Source organism: Trachypithecus francoisi, unplaced genomic scaffold (genome assembly GCF_009764315.1).
Source record: "Trachypithecus francoisi isolate TF-2019V2 unplaced genomic scaffold, Tfra_2.0 Contig01585, whole genome shotgun sequence".
Lineage (NCBI taxonomy): Eukaryota > Metazoa > Chordata > Mammalia > Primates > Cercopithecidae > Trachypithecus > Trachypithecus francoisi.
Window position 1 is genome coordinate 5,459,914 of NW_022681444.1, and position 23,709 is coordinate 5,483,622.

The 23,709-nt window shown below is 55.1% G+C and overlaps 2 protein-coding genes, 1 long non-coding RNA gene and 1 pseudogene across 11 annotated transcripts in view; 2 read left to right on the forward strand and 2 right to left on the reverse strand.

Moving 5' to 3' along the window:
• LOC117072019 overlaps positions 1-1,312 on the reverse strand; it is a 15,409-nt gene extending 14,097 nt beyond the window's left edge. The window contains exon 1 of the long non-coding RNA XR_004432684.1: positions 971-1,312. This is a non-coding gene — a long non-coding RNA (uncharacterized LOC117072019). The remainder of the gene's footprint in view (positions 1-970) is intronic.
• FPGS (folylpolyglutamate synthase) lies at positions 799-14,076 on the forward strand. 8 transcript variants are annotated; one of them, XM_033191735.1, is made up of 15 exons: positions 799-925; positions 2,771-2,899; positions 2,985-3,038; positions 3,122-3,186; positions 6,240-6,354; positions 6,475-6,552; positions 6,687-6,748; positions 6,852-6,954; positions 7,500-7,577; positions 7,756-7,903; positions 8,001-8,090; positions 8,901-9,051; positions 9,233-9,311; positions 10,150-10,216; positions 13,207-14,076. In XM_033191735.1, exons 2-15 carry the CDS (start codon positions 2,783-2,785, stop codon positions 13,614-13,616), a joined length of 1,617 nt encoding a protein of 538 aa, XP_033047626.1. In that variant the 5' UTR covers positions 799-925; positions 2,771-2,782; the 3' UTR covers positions 13,617-14,076. The 8 variants fall into 8 exon arrangements, with proteins under 8 accessions (XP_033047626.1, XP_033047620.1, XP_033047621.1 ...); XM_033191729.1 differs by lacking the exon at positions 799-925 and adding an exon at positions 1,364-1,567; XM_033191730.1 differs by lacking the exon at positions 799-925 and adding an exon at positions 1,369-1,567 and having other exon boundaries at positions 9,236-9,311.
• A 1,075-nt stretch (positions 14,077-15,151) lies between these two features.
• ENG (endoglin) overlaps positions 15,152-23,709 on the reverse strand; it is a 43,429-nt gene continuing 34,871 nt past the window's right edge. Inside the window, exons 10-16 of the mRNA XM_033191804.1 lie at positions 19,826-19,963; positions 19,550-19,588; positions 18,935-19,051; positions 18,340-18,597; positions 17,284-17,338; positions 16,074-16,184; positions 15,152-15,949 (exon numbers count right to left, since the gene is read on the reverse strand). Of these exons, the coding sequence (XP_033047695.1) occupies positions 15,825-15,949; positions 16,074-16,184; positions 17,284-17,338; positions 18,340-18,597; positions 18,935-19,051; positions 19,550-19,588; positions 19,826-19,963 (843 nt within the window). The 3' untranslated portion in view covers positions 15,152-15,824. The remainder of the gene's footprint in view (positions 15,950-16,073; positions 16,185-17,283; positions 17,339-18,339; positions 18,598-18,934; positions 19,052-19,549; positions 19,589-19,825; positions 19,964-23,709) is intronic.
• Positions 16,179-19,830, forward strand: LOC117072028 (annotated as a pseudogene). Its single transcript, XR_004432686.1, has 4 exons — positions 16,179-17,359; positions 17,468-18,026; positions 18,820-18,930; positions 19,200-19,830. The product of XR_004432686.1 is annotated as an uncharacterized LOC117072028 (transcript).

Below are 23,709 nucleotides of genomic sequence, written 5' to 3' on the forward strand. Positions count from 1 at the left end.
CATTGGCAAGACCCTATAGATGTGTAGGTGTGTCTGGTTTCATGAGCATAGAAAACTGTGGGACATATGCTTCGTGTCAATAGGATTGCCAGAGGAGGAACTGTTTGTGTGTGTATGGGGGGAGGGGGGAGGGAGTAAGCAAAATAAAAATATTTAAAGCCTCATGATTTATTTTTTTCCGAGACAAAGTCTTGCTCTGTCACCCAGGCTGGAGTGCAGTGGTGTGACTCAGCTCACTGCAACCTCCGCTTCCCGGGTTCAAGCAATTCTCCTGCCTCAACCTCCCGAGTAGCTGGGATTACAGGCACCTGCTACTACACCCGGCTAATTTTTGTATTTTTAGTCGAGATGGAGTTTCACCATCTTGGCCAGGCTGGTCTCGAACTCCTCACCTCATGATCTGCCCACTGTGGACTCCCAAAGTGCTGGGATTACAGATGTGAGCCACTGCGTCCAGTCTCTTGATTATTTTTATGCAGTCATTAAACTACATGCATGCATATGTATAGAGAAAGTTTCAACGACTAAAAATAAGGAAACCAAGAGAGGAAGGAACTTCTCTGTCTCCCACGGGACCAGGGTCGGGACACTCCAGCAGTGTGTGAAGAGCAGAAGTCCAGCCAATGACAGACTCTTCCCAAAACATCACTTGCTTATTTCGAAATCAAACAATTTCTCATAAATATTTTCTCCCAATGCTGGGAAGAGGGAGAGGGGAAGGAGGTACGGAAACTCCATCAGTCATTTGAAGGACTGCCTTTTATCAGACTGATTTTCCGTAGTGGGTTGTTTGCAGCTTCCTCCTCCCGGGTTCTGGGTCTCAGCTGTCAAAAGGATTTCACCATGCAACTTTTTCATGCTAGCAGGTGGGGCCAAGAAGCTAATAGATGGGAGAAAGCTCTGAAAACTTCCGGACGACAAATAGGTATCCTCCTCACTCATTCACAGAAAAGAAGGATTACTGCCTTACCATCCCCTGGTGGCCCTCAAATCCATTCTCTAAACAGCAGCAGCTGTTTAGAGGTGTCTCCCAGGTGTCCGCAGCTCTGTCATCCTATCCCTGTTCGGAGCAAAGACTGAGGGCTGCTGACCGGGACTGGCTATTTTGGGACGTGCTGCGAGGGGCCTTGGGAGGATGGTGACAAAAGGAGTACGTGCCCGCTAAGGGAGGGGACGCCCCGGAGCGTGCCACTCATAAACATGGTCCCGAGGCCTGCCCCTCACCAGGATGATGCACTCGAGAGGTGCGGCATTTTAATGGCGCAAGGGGGCTGGTCGCGAGAGTTTAGGGCGGTACTGATAGATGGCGGGCGGGGCGGGGCCGCGCTGATTGGCGGGGGGCGGGGTGAGGCGGCGCTGCGCTGATTGGCGGGGGCGGGGCGGGGCGTCTCCCGCCCGGGCCTAGTGCGCTGCCGAGGTCGCCGGGGCTATGTCGCCGGCGCGGAACCACCTGCGCGCCGCTCTATCCCTGGCAGCGGCGTCTGCGCGCGGCGTAACGACCCAGGTCGCGGCGCAGCGGGGCTTGAGCGCGTGGCCGGTGCCGCAGGAGCCCAGCATGGAGTACCAGGTATCAGGCGAGCCTGCGGGCCGGGGCGCGACGACACGTGGGCCTGCGCTGAGCCACAGAACATCCGGGCTCCGCTAGCCGAGAGGGTACAGGGAGCCCTGGACTGGGGGACTCCGGAGGCGGAACATCCTGGAGTCTGGGGGTGGGGACAGAGACCAGGAAGTTGGGCGCGGGTCTGGGAATTCGGAGACTATAGCGACCCCGCCCCGGGCTGGAGAGTGGGAAGGGTCGCTGGAGCTAGGATCCAGAAGCCCAGAGGCTCAGCGGTGGTTCTGGAGTTCCAGTGATCCCGGAGTCTGAACCGGCAGTGGGAGTGGGGAAAGGGGAGGGAAGAGACTCAGGAATTCAGGCTTGAAAGATCCAGGAGTATTGATCTGGGGGTGGGGTGTCCAGGATTCAGGAGATTGGGGATCCAAGTGCCTGGAATTGGGGGACAGGCAGGAATCAAGGGTAGTGGAGGGCCGCAGAACCTGGAAAAGAGAAAACGTCCGCGGGCGCTGTGCCAAGAGCCAGTTGCCCTAGACCAGAACCTGATGCCAGTCAAGCGGGTGGCACTGGTTTGATGAAGGTGGGGCCTTCAACCAGCCTTGAGGTCCTGAGGGTGGGAGGCACGGAATATGAGGCCTAAGGGGAAGGAAATAGCACCCCCACTCCCACTTCCATTGTGAACCCTCCTGAAGCAGTACCTACCTGCCTTCCTGGCTGAGTGTCCCCTGGCACACCCCTCCTCCCTCTGAGTTGCTCTTCTGTGGGTTGGAATGTGGAACCCCAGAGTCATGAAGGTTGGGATGGAGCTTCGGGGAACTCCAGAATTCGAATACCCCAATCTTCTGTAGTTCTGGCCCCGCCCTGGCAGGGAGCAATATAGCAATGGACCCCATTGGAGAGAATGAGGGCAAAGGCCCAGGAGTGAAGTCGGGGGAGCCTGGGCAGGAAGGAAGGCTAGCCCGTTAGTCATGCCACCTTCTTTGTGTGGCACTCCCTGGGTGGGGCTGAATTGCCCTAGGCTCCCCTATTTGCCAGAGCTGGAAAGATGCCATACTCTCTGATACTTAACCTACAGGCTAAGTAACGGGGCTAGCACGGCAGGCAGGCCTGGTACTGGCCTTGTTGCCCTGGCTTGGCCACTGGTCTGCTGGGTGTCTCTGTGCCTGTGGACCCTGAGTGAGCCTTAACCTGCTACCTGGGCACTGTGGTTGCCAGGATGCCGTGCGCATGCTTAACACCCTGCAGACCAATGCCGGCTACCTGGAGCAGGTGAAGCGCCAGCGAGGTGACCCCCAGACACAGCTGGAAGCCATGGAACTGTACCTGGCACGGAGTGGGCTGCAGGTAAGGTAGAGAGAGCCAGTGACCACCTCCCTCCCCCATTAGTGATTCCCGTAGCTGAGGTGGGGACCTTGTCTGTCTGTCCCAGGTGGAGGACTTGGACCGGCTGAACATCATCCACGTCACTGGGACGAAGGGGAAGGTGAGGGGCAGGACCCAGGGGTAGGGGGTCTATTAAGTGGCTGGTGGGGTAGAGCCTGTCCAGACAATCCCTTTTCTTTCAAGGGCTCCACTTGTGCCTTCACGGAATGTATCCTCCGAAGCTATGGCCTGAAGACGGGATTCTTTAGGTACTGGGTTGTGGAGGGATGTGGTGTGTCTGTCCCAATGGACCCTGGGGGGCTATGGAACCAGCCAGTGCTTCAGGACCAGGGTCACCCCCAGGAGGTCAGCTACATGTCTCTCTGCCCAATGTTTATTCATTCAATAAATATACAGTGCACTTACCATATTGGCCCATGTTCATGGCAACCTTTAATTTTTTTTTTTTTTTTTTTTTTTTTTTTTTTTTTTTTTAGACTGAGTCTCACTCTATCGCCCAGACTGGAGTACAATGGCACGATCTTGGCTCACTGCAACCCCCACCTGCTGGGTTCAAGCAATTCTCCTGCTTCGGTCACTTGAGTAGCTTGGATTACAGGCGCCCACCACCACACCAGGCTAATTTTTGTATTTTTAGCAGAGATGGGGTTTCACCATGTTGGCCAGGCTGTTCTTGAACTCCTGACCTCAAGTGATCCACCCACCTCGGCCTCCTAAAGTGCTGGGATTACAGGTGTGAGCCACTGTGCCTGGCCTTAATTTTCATAACAAAAAAAAAAATTGGAGAAGGGGCAACTTTAATGTATAAACTAAATATGTAGCAGGAGGCCGGGTGTGGTGGCTCACACCTCTAATCCCAGCACTCTGGGCGGCTGACGTGGAGGATCACCTAAGCCCGGGGAGGTCAAGGCTGCAGTTAGCGGTGATCACGTCATTGCACTTCAGCCTGGGCAACAGAGCAAGACACTGTCTTAAAAAAAAAAAATTACATGACTGGAATAGTCAGATGCTCAGATGTCTCTTTAATAACTTAAAGTCCAAGTTGGGTGTGTTGGCTCACAACGGTAATCCTAGCACTTTGGGAGGCCAAGGTGGGAGGATCACTGGAGCTCAGGAGTTTGAGACCAGCCTGGGCAACATAGTGAGACTTCATCTCTATTAAAAACAAAAACAGGCCGGGCGCGGTGGCTCAAGCCTGTAATCCCAGCACTTTGGGAGGCCGAGACGGGCGGATCACGAGGTCAGGAGATCGAGACCATCCTGGCTGACACGGTGAAACCTCGTCTCTACTAAAAAAATACAAAAACTAGCCGGGCGAGGTGGCGGGCGCCTGTAGTCCCAGCTACTCGGGAGCTGAGGCAGGAGAATGGCGTAAATCCGGGAGGCGGAGCTTGCAGTGAGCTGAGATCTGCCACTGCACTCCAGCCCGGGCGACAGAGCGAGACTCCACTCAAAAAAAAAAAAAAAAAAAAAAACAGGCCAGGCGCGGTGGCTCAAGCCTGTAATCCCAGCACTTGGGAGGCCGAGGCGGGCGGATCACAAGGTCAGGAGATCGAGACCATCCTGGCTAACACGGTGAAACCCGTCTCTACTAAAAAATACAAAAAACTAGGGCGAGGTGGCGGACGCCTGTAGTCCCAGCGGGAGGCTGAGGCAGGAGAATGGCGTGAACCCGGGAGGCGAGTGCAGTGAGCTAGATCTGGCCACTGCACTCAGCTGGGTGACAGAGCAAGACTCCGTCTCAAAAAACAAAAACAAAAACAAAAACAAAAAAATGCGGTGCAGTGGCTCACGCTGTAATCCCAGCACTTTGGGAGGCCAAGGTGGGTGGATCACCTGAGGTCGGGAGTTCGAGACCAGCCTGACCAACATGGAGAAACCCCATCTCTACTAAAAATACAAAATTAGCCGGGCGTGGTGGCACATGCCTGTAATCCCAGCTACTATGGAGGCTGAGGCAGAAGAATTGCTTGAACCTGGGAGGCAGAGGTTGCGGTGAGCTGAGATCGTCGCATTGCACTCCAGCCTGGGCAACAAGAGTGAAACTCCGTCTCAAAAAAAAAAAAAAAAAAAAAAATTTAAAGTCCTATATAACTTTAAAATCACATAGAGATATTTATCAATTAGTACTCTTAGAGTAAGGAGAAAATTGCCTTGCAAGGGCTTAAATGATGAGGGTGGCTTGTACCATCCATGTTAAGGTCTCCCAGGCAGGCTGCAGATAGGAGCCCTTCTGCTCAGCCAGTCTCTGCAGTGGCTTTCCCCAGGAGACAGCGCCCCCTCTTGGTCTCACTTGTCTAGACTTAACACAAGAGGATGGACAGGTAGAACCAGGATCACTCTTCCTGTGTCACGCATGTCTCCTAAGCCCATCACCAGGAACTTCTGAAATCAGCTGCCTAAGGTCATTTCAAGCCAATATGTTCTCCCTAAACAGTTCTTGTTCAAATAAACAGATGGAGAAGAGGACTTACTACCTGAGTGTCTTTGAGGATTGAAACATAAGGCACCAACCTGTCTTCTAAAATAATTTTTTGGGCCAGGCGCAGTGGCTCATGCCTGTAATCCCAGCACTTTGGGAGGCCAAGGCGGGCAAATCACTTGAGGCCAGGAGTTCAAGACCAGCCTGGCTAACATGGTGTAACCCTGTCTCTACTAAAAATACAAAAATCAGCAAGGCGTGGTGGTATGCACCTGTAATCCCAGCTACTTGGGAGGCCGAGGCATGAGAATCACTTGGACCCGGGAGGTGGAGGTTTCAGTGAGCCAATATTGTGCCACTGCACTCCAGCCTGGGTGACAGAGCGAGACCCTGTCTCAAAAATAAATAAATAAGTAAAAACAAAAACTACAGTCATTTTGGGGATAAAAACCCTAGCCTTCAACTTGGGCCCATGTGGCCTTGAGGGCCAGCCGAGGGCTGCAGCTTGAACGTTGATCGTGGGCTTTGTCTCTGAGAGCTGTGAGACAGATGGCATTGTGGGACAGATGTCAGCAGAGTGAGTGACTGGTATGGGACCATTGGATGTGCGAGACCGGCCTGGGTGAGGGTCCAAAGGAGGAGGAGCTGTCTTAGTTGAGACCAGTGTGGTTAATAGGGTGAGCCAGGTGCAGAGACCTGGAGATACAAGAGGGGGAGGACTGGGGGGCTACAGATAGTCCGGGGGGATGGGGCACCAGGAACAAACCGAGGGATACAGGAGAGGCGAGGCACCGAGGCCAGTGCCATCAGCCCCTGCAGGGTGGGGGAAGGCCAGGATGCTCGGGAAGGGAGTCCTGACGACCCCAGCTGTCCCGGCAGCTCTCCCCACCTGGTGCAGGTTCGGGAGCGGATCCGCATCAATGGGCAGCCCATCAGTCCTGAGCTCTTCACCAAGTACTTCTGGCGCCTCTACCACCGGCTGGAGGAGACCAAGGTGCCCCACGCAAGAGGGTGGCGGGTGGGTGGGGTTGGGGGTGCTACATGTTCCAGCACCCCATGTCCCCAGAGGAGGGGCTGCAGGGATTCTGGGCCCTGACATGTCCCTGTGCCACAGGATGGCAGCTGTGTCTCCATGCCCCCCTACTTCCGCTTCCTGACACTCATGGCCTTCCACGTCTTCCTCCAAGAGAAGGTGTGTGCTCTCTCCCTAGAGCCCTGCATCTGAGGCCTTGGGAACAGGAACCTCAGCAGGCCTGGGGGCTCCCTGCTTCCATGTGGCCTCTGGGCACCCTCATACCCCCTGCCATGCCCTCTGGTCTTTGGCAGGTGGACCTGGCAGTGGTGGAGGTGGGCATTGGCGGGGCTTATGACTGCACCAACATCATCAGGTGAGCCCAGTTGCTTGGGGCGAGGAGTGGCAGCCAGGAGCACAGCCTCACCTGCTGCCTGGTGGCTCAGGGCAGGGCCTCATGGCCTTTTCCTCCTCTGCAGGAAGCCTGTGGTGTGCGGAGTCTCTTCTCTTGGCATTGACCACACCAGCCTCCTGGGGGACACGGTGGAGAAGATCGCATGGCAGAAAGGGGGCATCTTTAAGGTGACCAGGCAGATTGGGGGACGGGAGAGACATGGAAGGCCTGGGCGTCTGCATTCTCATCCTGGCTTCACTGTGTGACTGGAACAAGTTGAGTCTCCTCTCCAGACTGTTTCCCCATTGAAACATGAGGGATGGCTGGGCATGGTGGCTTATATGCTTGCAATCCCAGCACTTTGGGAGGTCGAGGCAGGAGGATCACCTGAGGTCAGGAGTTTGAGACCAGCTTGACCAATATGGTGAAACTCCGTCTCTATTAAAAATACAAAAATTAGCCAGATGTGGTGGTGTACGCCTGTAGTTCCAGCTACTGGGGAGACTGAGGCAGGATAATCGCTGGAACCCGGGAGGCAGACGTAGTGAGCCGAGATTGTGCCATTGCACTTCAGCCTAGGTGACAGAGTGAGACTTCCTCTCAAAAAACAAAAATAAAGAAGAAACATGAGGGATGAGAGACAGTGGTAGCCCAGACCCAGGGATGTGGGGGCCAGAGATAGCAGTGTGGAGGACGCTAGGTAGCCCTCTCTCTCTCCTTGTTCCCTCCACAGCGAGGTGTCCCTGCCTTCACTGTGCTCCAACCTGAAGGTCCCCTGGCAGTGCTGAGGGACCGAGCCCAGGAGATCTCAGTAAGTCTGGGTGGGCGTGTGTCCCTCTGCTCATCTGTGCAGTGAGGAAGCTGCCAGGCCAGCTGGAACATATCTCAGTTCTGGGAGCAGCGCTTGGTGGCTGGGGGAGGGGAGAGATGGGAGGGCTGATGTGGTCAGGGAGGGCCTCTGCTGACACACTCCTGCCTGTCTCCCCCAGTGTCCTCTCTACCTGTGTCCGACGCTGGAGGCCCTGGAGGAAGGGGGGCCGCCGCTGGCCCTGGGCCTGGAGGGGGAGCACCAGCGGTCCAACGCTGCCTTGGCCTTGCAGCTGGCCCACTGCTGGCTGCAGCGGCAGGACCACCATGGTGAGCGGCGGGCAGCTGAGTGGGCAGGCAGGTGGGTGGCACTTGTGGAGCCTGCCTAGGAGGGTCCTGGGCACACTTGGTTTCACACACCCCGCAGGTGCCGGGGAGCTGAAGGCATCCAGGCCGGGGATCCTGTGGCAGCTGCCCCTGGCACCCGTGTTCCAGCCCACATCCCACATGCGGCTCGGTGAGTTGGACCTTCCTGCGCAGCTGGGACCACTGCGTGTGTCTGTGCCCCTTCAGATTTTTTTTCTTTTCTTTTTTTTTTTGGTTTTCTGTTTGGGAGATAGAGACAATTTGAAGTGGTGCTTAAGAGAAAGGATTCTGATGTCAGCAAACCTCCCTGACCTTGAGCTCATGAACTCTTCCTGAGCCTGTCTTCTTATCTGCCAAACTGGATGATGATAGGAGCCACTGCCAAGGGCTGTGGTGGGGATTCGCTGAGGTGACGTCACTAAGGTGCTGAGTGTAGGGCCTGGCCAAAGTGGGATAAAGTGCCAGCCAGTGGAAGCTGCTGTCACTGTCACTATCATTGTTATCAGACCCTGAGGTTCTGGAGGACGGTGATCCAGTCATCTGCTTCTTGCCTCCCCCAAAGCTTTCAGCACCCAGCGGATGCTCATGCTGTTAAGCCCCTGCAGCAAATGGTGGGCCCACTGTGTGCCACGCCTGTTGTCAGGGGCAAGTGACAAGGTCCTGGAGACAGGCCGACCTCGCATCATATCCCGGCCCCAGCTAAGGGTTCTAGGGCTGTCAAACGGGAATCATACATGATAGCAGACCCTTTCAGAGTTGCCTGAAACATTCCACCAGATGAGGCAGCCGAAAAGGCCAAGCCATTGACTGGTGCTAGTAAGAAGTTCCTGGGTTGCTGGGGTCCTCAGAGTGTTGAGGGCGGGCGCAGCCCGCAGGGGAGACCGGCCTTGGGAGTGTGTGTGCCGAGTTGAGGATGGGGGTGGGAGAGGACCTGGAGGACTGCCTTGCTGCCCTCCTCCAGGGCTTCGGAACACGGAGTGGCTGGGCCGGACACAGGTGCTGCGGCGCGGGCCCCTTACCTGGTACCTGGACGGCGCGCACACCCCCAGCAGCGTGCAGGCCTGCGTGCGCTGGTTCCGCCAGGCGCTGCAGGGCCGAGAGAGGCCGAGCGGGTGAGGGGCGGGGATGGGGGTGGGGCCTGGGCGGGCTCACGGGAAGTCGCGGCATCTTGGGGGAAGGGCGGGCGGGCCCACGGGGAGGAGCGAGGTCGTGGGGGAAGGGCGGCATCTTGGGGGAAGGGCGGGGATTGGGAGAATGGGCGGCGCCATCTGACCCAGCTCCTCTCTCCTGTAGCAGTGGGCCCGAGGTTCGAGTCTTGCTCTTCAATGCTACCGGGGACCGGGACCCGGCGGCCTTGCTGAAACTGTTGCAGGTGAGGGGTCGACTTGCGGGTGGGCGGCAGGCAGTCCTGAAACCCTGGATCTGACGGTGTGACCCTCGGGGGTGCTAATCCCCACTCTCTTGAGTTGTATTGAGGATTAGATGTGACGAGGTGCATGTACTGGTTCCGCCAGGTGCTGCAGGGCCGCGGGGAGTCCAGTCATAGGTCATTACTCATTTCCCCGCGTGTCTTGACTGAAGTCCAGGCTTAAGAGGAGGGCCATGTCGTGGCTAAAGGTGTAGACTCTGGACTCACTTGTCATGCCCCTTTGGCACTAGCATATCACCCTGGACCGGGCGAGAGGTGGCATTTCCCTGAGCCTCACTTTGCATCTCCATAAAACTGGGTTGCTGCTAAGGGTACCTGCTTCTCGAGTTTGGTTGAAAGAGTCACTGGGCCTTTCTCTGCTTGGGGAGACTGAGGCTGCCCAAGCTGTCAGGGCTGAAGTGGCCCCTAGGTATCATCTGCCATTTCACAGACCAGGAGGCTAACGCTGTATCCAGAACCTCTCCCATTTACCCACAGCCTTTTTCCAGCCTGGATTAGGGGTCTCCTCACTATCTGAGTGACCTTCAGCAAGTCCCCTTGACCTGTGGCCTCTGTTCCCCCATCTGTACAGTAGGCTGGGGCTTCACTGCTCAGGCCACAGGCCAGGCAAGGTATACTGAGGCAGATGGGGGCAGGGTGCTGAAGTACCTTGGCTGGGTTTATACAGCGTCATTCTAGTTGTCAGGGAGGCTGCATCTCCAGATGTGGGCTCGGGGTCATGTGGAAGTCGGCCGACATCCTTTCAGGGGTCTGACACCAGGTCTTTCCCTTGGCCTTCTAGCCGTGCCAGTTTGACTATGCCGTCTTCTGCCCCAACCTGACAGAGGTGTCATCCACAGGCAATGCAGGTGAGATGTGACAGGCATGGCCCCTGGGGATGGGCAGGGGTCCCTGAGGTAGACAGTGGGGGCTTCCAGACTGGAGGTTTGGGGTAGAAAATAAATTTGTTTTACTGTGTAAGCACACTTTAGTATACTTATACTCTTTTATACACCAAAGTATACTTTAATTTTATTTTTAAAAATTTTTGGCCGGGCGCGGTGGCTCAAGCCTGTAATCCCAGCACTTTGAGAGGCCGAGACGGGCGGATCACGAGGTCAGGAGATCGAGACCATCTTGGCTAACACGGTGAAACCCCGTCTCTACTAAAAATACAAAAAAACTAGCCGGGCGAGGTAGCGGGCGCCTGTAGTCCCAGCTACTCGGGAGGCTGAGGCAGGAGAATGGCGTAAACCCGGGAGGCGGAGCTTGCAGTGAGCTGAGATCTGGCCACTGCACTCCAGTCCGGGCGACAGAGCGAGACTCCGCCTCAAAAAAAAAAAAAAAAAAAAAAATTTTTGCCCAGGCGCAGTGGCTCATGCCTGTAATCCCAGCACTTTGGGAGGCGGAGGCAGGTGGATCATGAGGTCAGGAGATCGAGACCATCCTGGCTAATACAGTGAAACCTTGTCTCTACTAAAAAATACAAAAAATTAGCCAGGCGTGGTGGCGGGTGCCTGTAGTCCCAGCCACTTGGGAGGCTGAGGCAGGAGAATGGTGTGAACCCAAGAGGCGGAGCTGGCAGTGAACCAAGATCACACCACTGCACTCTAGCCTGGGCAACAGAGCGAGACTCCGTCTCAAAAAAAAAATTTTTTTTTTAATTTAATTTTTGAGACGGAGTCTCACTCTGCCACCCAGGCTGGAGTATAGTGGCACAATCTCAGCTCACTGCAACCTCTGCCTCCTGGGTTCAAATGATTCTCATGTCTCAGCCTCTGGAATAGCTGGGATTACAGGCATGTGCCAACATGCCCAGCTAATTTTTGTATTTTTAGTAGAGACAGGGTTTTGCCATGTTGGCCAGGCTGGTGTCAAACTCCTGGCCTCAGATGATCCGCCCACCTCAGTCTCCCAAAGTGCTGAGATTACAGGCGTGAGCCACCGCACCCGGCGAGCATTTTTAATTTTATACGAAATAGAATAGAATAGAAAATACCAGTATGCATTGCACAAAGTAAGGGTAGGGCCTGTTTGGCGAAGGTCATTCTGTTCCAGGCATACATATAAGTATGTGAGTACTGGGTTGCAATGTAAAATGTGTTTTTTACTATGTGTTGTGTTAAAAATTTTTGAAATAGTGTAAAAAATACAGGTCCCAGGCTAGACTTGGTGGCTCATACCTGTAACCCCAGCATTTTGGCAGGAGGATTGTTTGAACCCAGGAGTTAAAAGCCAGACCTCATCTCTATAAAAAAAAAAAAAAGAAGAAGAATTAGCCAGGTGTGGTTGTGTACACCTGCAGTCCTAGCTACTCAGGAGGCTGAAGTGGAAGGATCGCTTGAGCCTGGACGGTGGAGGCTGCAGTGAGTCATGAAGTCATGATTGCATCACTACCCTCCAGTCTGGGTGACAGAGCAAGACCCTGGACCCTGTCTTTAAAAAAAAAAAAAAAAAAAAAAAATTCTCCAGTCCCCACATCAGTCTGGCTGGGGAGAGTTCTGAAATCTGCATTTTGTTTTTTCTTGAAACAGTCTTGCTCTGTTGCCCAGGCTGGAGTGCAGTGGTGCCATCTTGGCTCACTGCAACTTCTGCCTCCCAGGTTCAAATGATTCTCCCACCTCAGCCTCGCGAGTAGCCGGGACTACAGGCACCCGCCACTATACCCGGCTAATTTTTGTTTTTTGTTTATTTTTAAGATGGAGTCTCGGCTGGGCGCGGTGGCTCAAGCCTGTAATCCCAGCACTTTGGGAGGCCGAGACGGGCGGATCACGAGATCAGGAGATCGAGACCATCCTGGCTAACATGGTGAAACCCCGTCTCTACTAAAAAATACAAAAAACTAGCCGGGCGAGGTGGCGGGCGCCTGTAGTCCCAGCTACTCGGGAGGCTGAGGCAGGAGAATGGCGTAAACCCGGGAGGCAGAGCTTGCAGTGAGCTGAGATCCGGCCACTGCACTCCAGCCTGGGTGACAGAGCAAGACTCCGCCTCTTTCAAAAGAAAAAAAAAAGATAGAGTCTTACTCTGTCGCCCAGGCTGGAGTGCAATGGCATGATCTCAGCTCACTGCAATCTCCCCCTCCCGGGTTCAAGCAATACTCTTGCGATTACAGGCGCGTGCCACCACGCCTGGCTAATTTTTGTTTTTTTTTTTTAGAAATGGGGTTTCACCGTGTTGGCCAGGCTGATCTTGAACTCTTTATTTATTTTTTTCTGGAGACGGAGTCTCGCTCTGTCGCCTAGGCTGGAGTGCAGTGGCCGGATCTCAGCTCACTGCAAGCTCCGCCTTCTGGGTTCACGCCATTCTCCTGCCTCAGCCTCCCAAGTAGCTGGGACTACAGGCGCCCACCACCTTGCCCGGCTAGTTTTTTGTATTTTTTAGTAGACACGGGGTTTTACCATGTTAGCCAGGATGGTCTTGATCTCCTGACCTCATGATCCGCCCGTCTCGGCCTCCCAAAGTGCTGGGATTACAGGCGTGAGCCACTGCGCCTGGCCTGGAATCTGCATTTTTAACCAGCAGCCTCAGAAATGCCCACTTGGTGATGGTCCCCAGCTGGATTTCCATTTTATAGATGGAGACAATGAGGCCAAGGTGGGGAAATGGTGCCTAGTGAGCAAAAGCATTGTAGCCAGAGTGTCCGGCTCTGCCTCTCGTGACCTTAGGCAAGTCACTGAACCTGTCTGAGCTGCAGTTTCTTCATTGTGTCCATGGAGAAGACCACGAGCCGACGCTGCTGGCCTGATGATGTAAAGGGCTTGGTGCTAAACAGGTGCTCATGGTGCACCAGCCCCTTTCTCCACCCCTGTCCCTTACTCCCTCTCCCCTTCGCTGACATGCCTGTCTCTGTGCCCCACAGACCAACAGAACTTCACGGTGACACTGGACCAGGTTCTGCTGCGCTGCCTGGAACACCAGCAGCACTGGAACCACCTGGACAAAGAGCAGGCCAGCCCGGACCTCTGGAGCGCCCCCAGTCCAGAGCCTGGTGGGCCCACATCCCTGCTGCTGGCGCCCCACCCACCCCACACCTGCAGCGCCAGCTCCCTCGTCTTCAGCTGCATTTCACATGCCTTGCAATGGATCAGCCAAGGCCGAGACCCTGTCTTCCAGCCACCCACTCCCCCAAAGGGCCTCCTCACCCACCCTGTGGCTCACAGTGGGGCCAGCGTACTCCATGAGGCTGCTGCCATCCATGTGCTGGTCACTGGCAGCCTGCACTTGGTGGGTGGTGTCCTGAAGCTGCTGGAGCCTGCACTGTCCCAGTAGCTGAGGCCCGGGGTTGGAGGTGGGAGCCTCCCACACCTGCCTGCATTCTCCCCATGAACTTACATATTAGGTGCCTTTTGTTTTCTGCTTTCCTGGTTCTGTCTAGACTGGCCTAGGGAGCAGGGCTCTGGGAGGGGAGGCCAGGAGAGGATGTCCTCTTTTTTAAGGCTCTGTGCCTTGGTCTCTCCTTCCTCCTGGCCAAGATAGCGAGGGGCTCCCCGGGTCTCTCACTGTTGCAGTGGCCTGGCCGTTCACCCTGTCTCCCCCCATACCCTGCCTGCCTCCTGGCTCAGGCCCAGCTTATTGTGTGCAGTGCCTGGCCAGGCCCTGGGTCCTGCCATGTGCTGGGTGGTAGATTTCCTCCTCCCAGTGCCTTCTGGGAAGGGAGAGGGCCTCTGCCTGAGACACCCTAGGACAGTGGGTGGCTGGAGTGAATTAAAGCCTTTGTTTTTTAAAGAAATGGCAAAACCTTCGACTGACCCTTGACCCCCTGCTCCCTCAGCAGAGACAGGGAGAGAGGGGCTGCTGGTGGTCAGGGACCTGCGCGGTGTAGAGGAAGCCTGGCCGTGTGGTCTGGGCCAAGTCCCTCCCTCCCTGTGCACCTCAGGTGGCCTGACTGTGAGATGAGAAGACCGGACTGACGCCTGTTGACCATATGCCAGGCAGTGCTTTCTGCAGACCCCCTTGCAGAGACCTGGTGATGGAGAATTATACCCATTTGACAGACGAGGGAACTGTGGCTGGCTTCAAGAAGCCATGGGGGCCAGATACAGTGGCTCACGCCTGTAATCCCAGCACTTTGGGAGGCTGAGGCAGGTGGATCACGAGGTCAAGAGATGGAGACCATCCTGGCCAACATGGTGAAACCCTGTCTACTAAAAATACAAAAATTGGGCCAGGCGTGGTGGCTCACGCCTGTAATCCCAGCATTTTGGGAGGCCGAGGCGGGCAGATCACGAGGTCAGGAGATCGAGACCATCCTGGCTAACACGGTGAAACCCCCGTCTCTACTAAAAAATACAAAAAACTAGCCGGGCGAGGTGGCGGGCTCCTGCCCAGCTACTCGGGAGGCTGAGGCAGGAGAATGGCGTGAACCCGGGAGGCGGAGCTTGCAGTGAGCTGAGATCCGGCCGCTGCACTCCTGCCTGGGCAACAGAGTGAGACTCCATCTCAAAAAAAAAAAAAAAAGGCCATGGGACCTGCCTACAGTCACAAGCCAACAAGTGGCAGGTCCAGGATTTGAACTCAGAGCAGTCACGGGCCTGTGTTCAGAACCCCAGAGTGAGCGAGTGGATGGGGCCTCCTGGTGTTTGCTTTCTTGCAGCCTAGACCCTGGGGTGTGCTGCCGAGGGGGTGAGTGGCAGAGGGGAACTGGCTGAATTAAAACCTGTGCCCTGGCTCCTGCTACTGTTCAGGATGCTGCCCCTGCCACCAGGCCAGCCCAGTGGGGCCAAGGACAAGAGCAGCCCTGTCCTGTGCCCTCACCCCACCCTGGCTTTGAATGTCACTGCCCTTCTCCCAGCCCAGCCCATCACTGGTTTCATGGTCTGATTTATTGGTGGTGAATACACAGGGGCAGGCCCAGGACAAGCAGCTTGGCTACTCCCCCTCTGCTGGCTGCCCGACCGGCAGAGGGGGCTCCATGTGGCAGGAGCTAGGCTCCCAACGCCCACTGTTCTTGCCACCCTCTGGGCTCCCAGGCTGGACTCCGCTAGGCTCCTGTCTTCCCCGCCAGTTAGGCAAGTCCAGGTGTGGAGGCCGAAGGGATAGATCCAGGTGGCTCTGGGCTGGGCCCTCTTCTGTTCCTTGGTGGGGAGGTGCTGTCAGCCTGGCTGGGCTGGCCTGGATCTCTTTCAAGTTCTCCCCTCCTGCCCAGCTCAGTTCACCAGTGCTGGATCCAGGTTCAAATGACAGGGACTTGGGTTTTCACAAGTGTGGCAAATGGTCTCTCTCCATGGCCCTGGGCAGCCGTATCCCAGACCCACTGAGTTGAAGGTTCTGTGGGGTGGGGTGGAGGGACCCCAAGGTGTTCCAAGGCATTGGCCCCACTGGCAGCAGGCCTCTGAGAGGGAGGTGGGAAGGGCGGGCACGGAGAGCAGGCTCCATCCTGGGTCGAGTGGAGGACTGGCTCCCAGGGTGAATTCACACCGGTGCTCCCGGCTGGCAGCTGCTCAGTCTCTCCTGCTGGGCAAGTGCGGGGGGCCGGGGCTACGCCATGCTGCTGGTGGAGCAGGGGGTGCTCTGGGTGCTCCCGATGCTGTGGTTGGTGCTGCTGCTCTCTGAGGAGGCCGGGGCAGCCACCGCCACCACGGGCTCCCGCTTGCCGGGGGAACCTGGGAGCAGGGGCGGAGGTCAGGCTCCCGGCCAGGGCTCCTTAATCCCTCAGAGGCTTCACTGGGCTCCCCCGGGTGGGTGGAGGGGCCCGGCATGCTCACTGTGGGGGCCTGGGGTACTCACGCGTGTGCGAGTAGATGTACCAGAGTGCGGCGGTGAGCAGGGCCCCGATGAGGAAGGCACCAAAGGTGATGCCCAGCACGGCGGGCAGGACGAGGCCTTTGCTTGTGCAACCTAGAGAGAGCCGGCACCATCAGCACTGCCGCCTCTGCCCCTGCCCCATCCCCTACCCTGTTGTGCCAGCCCTGTTCACCCTTGGACCCTTGACTTCTCTGAACCTCAGTCTCCTATTGTAGCAAACGGGCTCATCACAGCCGGGCCTGGCATTGAGCCATGGTTGCTAGAATTACCCACCTAGAGAGCCAGCCAGGCCTTTTGGGTCATGCCTCTGCCCCTCAAGGCTGATGGAGATGTGTTTTCAGGGAGGATGGATGGGGTAATATGAGGAAACTGAGGCTCAGGAGTGCAGAGCCTGCCCCACCTGCTGCGTGACCTTAGGTCAGCCCTGCCCCTCTCTGAGGCCTTTAGCAGGTAGACAACGGGTCAGAGCAGCTCCAAGCACCCTGCAGCTCTGCTCTTTGATTGCTGCAAGCCTCATTCCCTCCATATTCCTGGCTCCTGTGTGACTGCAGGCCAGGCAGTCTTCCCTTGAGCCTCTGATGTCCAATTCTGTGTCATGGGGTTATCAGCCCTGCCTTCCTGGTCCTGGGCTGGGAGTGGAGGCTCCATCCTGACCTGGATGAGTGGCAAAGAGGTGGGTGCCCCCATCCCTCACCCCTGCCTCTGCCGCCAGTGTCGGGACTCTTCTGCCTGGTGTGGGCCTGGGCCTGGGCCTGGGGGGAACTAATGGAGAGGCTAGAGGGAGCATCCTGCAGGGAGAGGCCTCAAGGAAGGCAAGGCCAGCACCCCCACCCAAAGGGCCTCTGTCCTACCCAGGAGGCTCCATCCTCCCAGCAAGGTCAACCAGTGACCGTGGGGATGGAGTGGAGCTGTGAGTAGGGGCAGAGGCCTAGACTCCCACACCACAGGATGGTCCCGGGCAAGGGCTCTCCATCTGCAAAGTGCAGGCTCTGGCCCCTGTTCTAGGCTGCTATGACTCTGGGAAGTCCTCCTCCTGCCCCTTCTGGGCCGCTTTCTCTGGGATCCCCCTTGCCATGTGCTATGTGCTATGTGCTATGTGCTATGTGCCCAGGCCGTTTCTCAGGGCTGCCCGCTGTGCCCTACCGTGACCTCAGCCACTAGAACAAACCCGAGAGACCTGGAGGAAGCTCACCAGACAGGTCAGGGCTGATGACATTCAAGCGCGTGAAGACAGTCCTATGGACTTCCTGGAGGAGGAAGAGAGAGCAGTATGTGGCACAGCCTTTGGGAGGCGGCTTCCAGGTTTACTCCCTGGCTCTGTGACCCCAGCCCACTCTAGAGCCTTGGCTTAGAATCCTATCTCCACCACTTCGTAGCTGGATGCCTCTGGGTGAGTCCTGGAAGATCTGTGCTGTGGGAGGGTGCCTAGTGGACAATCCCTGGCTGCTGCTGACATGTTTCCTGTGAGTTCCTGGAGGCCTTGATGCCTGGGAGCACTGCAGGAACACTGTGGGAGCACTGCAGGAGCACTATGCATCCCTCACCCTCGTGATCACTTTGGAGCTATGAGCCAGGTCAGCCCAGAGCCCCAGGCTCACTGTGGCTGGAGGGAGAGGCCCACTTAGGTGAGCCTCGAAGGCTTCCCTAGCTTCATATGACCAGAGAAGTTTGTAATCCTGGAGGCCTGTCTGTGTAAGGGCCTGGGGGTGACTCTGGGGGCATCCAGGACAGATTGCCTGAGAGTGGGGGTCACCAGATGGTGAAGTGTTGTGACTGGCCAATACAGAAAGCCAGGAGTGTGTGTCATTTGCCTGTCTTCCCTCAGGTCTCCTGTTCTTTGAGATTACACTGGTGACCATACTACACGGATGTGTGGGTGGCTAGATTCCTGGGTGGGATGGTGGGAAGATAGTGGATGCCTGGCTGGGATGGCAGGTGGGTGGGAGGTTGGATGGATGGAGAGATGGGTGAATAAGTGGAAGGATAGATGATGGATAGATGGACAGTTGCAGCTGCATAGTCTGGCAGCTGCATAGTCTGCCAGTGCCCAAGACACGACAACCCCACCAGAAAACTCTCGGGTGGCAGAAAGTGCTGCTGGCAGCCAGACTGCCAGGCCACATGCCCGACTTAAGGCTCTGCCCTCACCAGCTGGCCCCATATCCCTGTGGGCTGCCATGTCCTTTCCTGCAAACCACAGACGTGGAAGCTCCCACTTGAAGCTGGGGCTGGCCCAGGCTCCACTCACCTGGTCTTGGGACCCGGTCTTGGGACGCAGGGCTATAGTGCAGCTGAGCGTGCCGGTTTTGGGTATGGGTACTGTGTAGAAGTGGAGGAGGAAGCTGAAGCGCGGGTTACCCTCGGGGCTTGGGGACAGCAGGCTCACACAGTTGCCCTTGGCCGCCCGGCCCTGGATGAGTTCCATGGTGCCTCCCTCAGGCCCCAAGTCCAGGTGGCAGCTGTCTAGCTGGAGCAGGAACTCGGGGATGGATGGGGACACTCTGACCTGCATGGGTAGGTAGGGCCACGCGGCATGGGCAGCTGCTCTTCACCCCACCCCACCTGCTGCCTTGAAATATCGGCTAGAATGAAGAGTTCCCACCCCTGAGTCCTCACGGTGGAAGGAAAGGCATGGACCTGTCTGGGTCAGAGGAGGAGGACAGGGCCACATCCTTGTCAGCATCCCCGAGCAATGCCTTCTCTGTCTCTCCCTCTCCCACGCACCCAGGCTGTCTCCCTCCTGACTCTGGGATTCTCATCTCCTCTGGAGTCATGGTGGGAAGAAAGGCGGAGGGAAGTTGCAGGAGCTGGGAGGCCCGAGGGGTGACAGGCATGCCAGGTACCTGCACAAAGCTCTGCTGCCCCGGCTCGATGGTGTTGGAGGTCTGGAGGAAGTGTGGGCTGAGGTAGAGGCCCAGCTGGAAAGAGAGGCTGTCCATGTTGAGGCAGTGCACCTTTTTCTGGGGGAGGACGGGAGGGAGACTTGGTCAGTCTGGCGGCACCAGCCAGGAGGGCGAGGGGTGTGGGGAGGAACAGACGTCATGGTCCTATGGAGTTGCCTGACACTCTCATTCTTTTTTTTTTTTTTTTTAACTAATATTTATCAAGGAAGCACGAGGTGCCAGGCTGTGTGAAGAGCTTCCACACAGCACCTCACTGGCTGCCCAGAAGCACCCTGTGGCGCACAGTCCTTTCTTAGGTCACCTTTGGGCCCAGAAATCTAAAGTAACTTGCTCAAGGCCACACAGCCAGTATGTGCTAAGACCTCTGACTTGAGAGACTGAGAGCGTCACCCTCAGCAGTACTGCTCTGCTCATACAGAATGGGAGACCGAGGCATGCCGGACACATGGCTTGCCAGGAGTTTCCTGAAGCCTGCTCCCTCCCAAACCAGGAAGAGGCCCCGGCCCAGCAGCAGCCCCTGGGCCAGGTGGGTTAGCACGTGACTGTCCATCTTACCCGCTGTGGTGATGAGCTCGACAGGATATTGACCACCACCTGCGAGGACAAAGCCAGGGAGCTGGTCAGAGCCAGAACGGACCCCAGAGGGTATCCCACCCAATACACCCATTTTGCAGATGGGGAGACTGAGCCAACCAGTGGCCAAGCTTGTCTTGTGTTCTGAGCCCCTGCACCCTGCTCTCCCAAACACACCTCCACCCTGGGGGATCAGGGAGGCACTTGAGGGGGCACCAACCAGGCTGGTCCTGATACCTTTCTGGCCCCAGCTCTTACCTCATTGCTGATCATATTCGCCGTCACTTCCATGCCACAGCTGGAGTAAGCGCTGTGCAGGACAAACTGGTCACCCCTGTCCTCGGCCTCACAGCTGGGGTCCCAGAGGGTCAGGCCCATGATGGTGCACTTCAAATGCTGGGTCGGGAGAGAGGGGCACCATCAGGAGGCACTGGGGTCTCTGTGGCCTGCCACACCCCAGCACCAAGGACTGACCACAACCCAGGGCTCCCAAGTCACAGCCATTCCCCTGCCCTGCTCCCTCTTCATTTTTGTTAGATGTCATCATCCTACACCACTTAAAATTTTTTTTCTTTTCTTTTTTTTTTTGAGACGGAGTCTCACTCTTGTTGCCCAGGCTGGAGTGCAGTGGCTCAATCTTGGCTCACTGCAACCTCCACCTCCTGGGTTCAAGCGATTCTCTTGCCTTGGCCTCCTGAGTTGCTGGGATTACAGGTGTGTGCCACCATGCCCAGCTAATTTTTTGTATTTTTAGTAGATAGGATTTCACCATGTTGGCCAGGCTGGTCTCGAACTCCTGACCTCAGGTGATCCACCTGCCTCAACCTCCCAGTGCAGGGATTACAGGCGTGAGCCACCGTACTCGGCCATTTTTTGTATTTTTAGTAGAGACGGGGTTTCACCATGCTGGCCAGGCTGGTCTTGAACTCCTGATCTCAGGCAATCCACCCACCTTGGCCTCCCAAAGTGCTGGGATTACAGGCGTGAGCCACCATGCCTGGCCCACTTCAGACTTCTTGAACTTGTGCACTTTTGCACTAAGCCTTGTCCTAAGCAATAATAGCTGTGGGATCATAAATTTTCTTCTTCTTCTTTTTTTTTGAGACAGAGTCTTGCTCTGTCGCCCAGGCTGGAGTGCAGTGGCGCTATCTCGGCTCACTGCAAGCTCTGCCTCCCGGGGTCACGCCATTCTCCTGTCTCTGCCTCCCGAGTAGCTGGGACTACGGGCGCGTGCCACCATGCCCGGCTAATTTTTTGCATTTTTAGTAGAGACGGGGTTTCACCGTGTTAGCCAGGATGGTCTCGATCTCCTGACCTCATGATCCACCCGCCTCGGCCTCCGAAAGTGCTGGGATTACAGGCGTGAGCCACCACACCCGGCCAAATTTTCTTGTATCTATCAAAATAAATACAGAACTATTAAAATTAAAAAATATTCCTTCAAGTTTCACATATAATTATCACTCACAGCCCCAAGGGCATACAGACCCTACAAGCATAGTCCAGTCTCAGGCCTGGGGTGTGCAAAGTGTTCCTGTAAAGAGCCGGATAGTAAATACTGTCATGCAGCGCAGGACAATGTTTTGGTCGGCGATGGACTGTGTATATGATGGTGGTCCCTAATTCCACAAAATAATAACGAAGCTGAAAAATTTCTATTGCCTAGTGTTTGTGGTGATGCTGATGTAAGCAAACTTATTGCACTGCCAGTCATATAAAAGTCTAGCACAGGCCGGGCCTGGAGACTTTTAGTCTCCAGGCCGTAATCCCAGCACTTTGGGAGGCGGAGGCGGGCAGATCACGTGAGGCCAGAAGTTCGAGATCTGCCTGGCCAACACAGTGAAACCTGACTCTACTAAAATTATAAAAATTAGCCGAGTGTGGTGGCACACGCCCATAGTCCTAGCTACTGGGGAGGCTGAGGCACAAGAATTGCTTGAACCAAGGAGGAGGAGGCTGCAGGAAGCCAAGATCGCATCACTGCACTCCAGCCTGGGTGATGCAGCAAGACCTCGTCTCTAAAACAAGAAAAAGAAGGCCGGGTGCAGTGGCTCACGCTTGTAATCCCAGCACTTTGGGAGGCTGAGGTAGGCAGATCACCTGAGGTCAGAAGTTTGAGACCAGCCTGGCCATTATGGTGAAACCCTGTTTCTACTAAAAATACAAAAAAGTGGCCAGGCGCGTGACTCACACCAGTAAGCCCAGCACTTTGGGAGGCCGAGGTGGGCAGATCACAAGGTCAGGAGTTCGAGACCAGCCTGGCCAACATAGTGAAACCCTGTCTCTGCTAAAAAATACAAAAAATAAGCCAAGTGTGGTGGTGGGTGCCTGTAATCCCAGCTAGCTACTCGGGAGGCTGAGGCAGGAGAATCGCTTGAACCCGGGAGGCGGAGGTTGCAGTGAGCCAAGATTGTGCCACTGCACTCCAGCCCGGGCAATAGTGTGAGACTGTCTTAAAAAAAAAAAAAAAAGTAGCCAGGCGTGGTAGTATTCCCAACTACTCGGGAGGCTGAGGCAGAAGAATCACTTGAACCCAGGAGGTGGAGGTTGCAGTGAGCCGAGATTGCGCCATTGCACTCCAGCCTGGGCGACAAAGCAAGTCTCCAACTTAAAAAAAAAAAAAAGGAGAGAAAGAAAAGAAAAACCACTGTAGCCAAAATTGAAAGAACAACAGCAAATCAAGGGAAGTGGTGGCCAAAGGGGCAACTGTTTTTTCTTTTTTTTTTTTTTGAGACCAAATCTCGCTCTGCCGCCCAGGCTGGAGTGCAGTGGTGTGATCTCAGCTCACTGCAAGCTCTGCCTCCCAGGTTCACGCCATTCTCCTGCCTTAGCTTCCCGAGTAGCTGGGACTACAGGCGCCCGCCACCACGCCCGGCTAATTTTTTGTATTTTTTAATAGAGATGGGGTTTCACCGTGTTAGCCAAGATGGTCTTGATCTCCTGACCTCATGATCCGCCCACCTCGGCCTCCCAAAGTGCTGGGATTACAGGTGTGAGCCACCGCGCCCGGCCCCCTTTTTTTTTTCTTTAAAACTTATAAAAATCATCAAGAAAAATACCAAAGCCTCAGCGATAAAGAGACTGAGGTCCTCATCACTCACATGGAGCCATGCCCACACTCACTACTAACCAGAGAATTATAACTAAACAAGAATGGAATGCCATGTGCCACTTCCCACACTGACAAAGGTTTTTCTTTTTTTTTTTTTTGAATTATTGTCTGGAGAGAGCGAAGAGGTTGAGGTGCTCTCGTAAATCAGCAGTGAAAATTCAAATCATCTTTGGGAAAGTGGGTTGGCAACATGTACTGAAACTTCATTCCTTTTGACCCAGTAATTCCACTAATGTGGAAATCTATCCTAAGAAAATAATCCTATATAAAGAAATGTTTCATGTACAATGACATTTTTTGCATATTTATAATACTGCAGAATTGGAAACAACCTAAATGTGTAACAAGGGAAGAGGAGTTAATAATAGCATGTCAATATGATGGAATAATATGTACTTATTAAACATGATATTAGGTACAGGTGTCAAAGCTCTAAAAATACATTAAGTGAAACAGCAAAAGACAAATGAACACATCACTTATGATTACATCAATATAAGAAATACACAGAGAAAACACTCCAGAAAGAAGCACACCAAAATGTTGGCAGCCATTGTCGTTGGGTCAGAAGGTTAAGATTTTCTACTTTTCACATATTTTTTAAAGCATGTTTTTTGTTTGTTTGTTTATTTGTTTGAAATGGAGTCTCACTCTGTCGCCCAGGGTGGAGTGCAGTGGCGCAATCTCAGCTCGCTGCAATTTCCCTCTTCTGGGTTCAAGCGATTCTCCTGCCTCAGCCTCCCACGTAGCTGGGACTACAGGCATGCACCACCATGCCCAGCTAATTTTTTCTATTTTAGTAGAGACGGGGTTTCACCGTGTTACCCAGCCTGGTCTCGAACTCCTGAACTCCGGTAATCTGCCTGCCTCAGCCTCCCAGAGTGCTAGCGTTGCAGGCGTAAGCCACGGTGCCTGGCCAGCATGTGTTATTTTATTTTATTTTATTTTGAGATGGAGTCTCACTCTGTCATCCAGGTTGGAGTGCAGTGGCACTATCTTGGCTCACTGCAAGCTCTGCCTCCCGAGTTCA

Coding starts and splice junctions, on each gene's coding strand:
- FPGS (XM_033191729.1), top strand. CDS start 1,430: ATGTCGCCGGCGCGGAACCACCTGCGCGCCGCTCTATCCCTGGCAGCG. Junction 6,553..6,686: donor ACGTCTTCCTCCAAGAGAAG/GTGTGTGCTCTC, acceptor GGTCTTTGGCAG/GTGGACCTGGCAGTGGTGGA. Junction 7,578..7,755: donor ACCGAGCCCAGGAGATCTCA/GTAAGTCTGGGT, acceptor TGTCTCCCCCAG/TGTCCTCTCTACCTGTGTCC.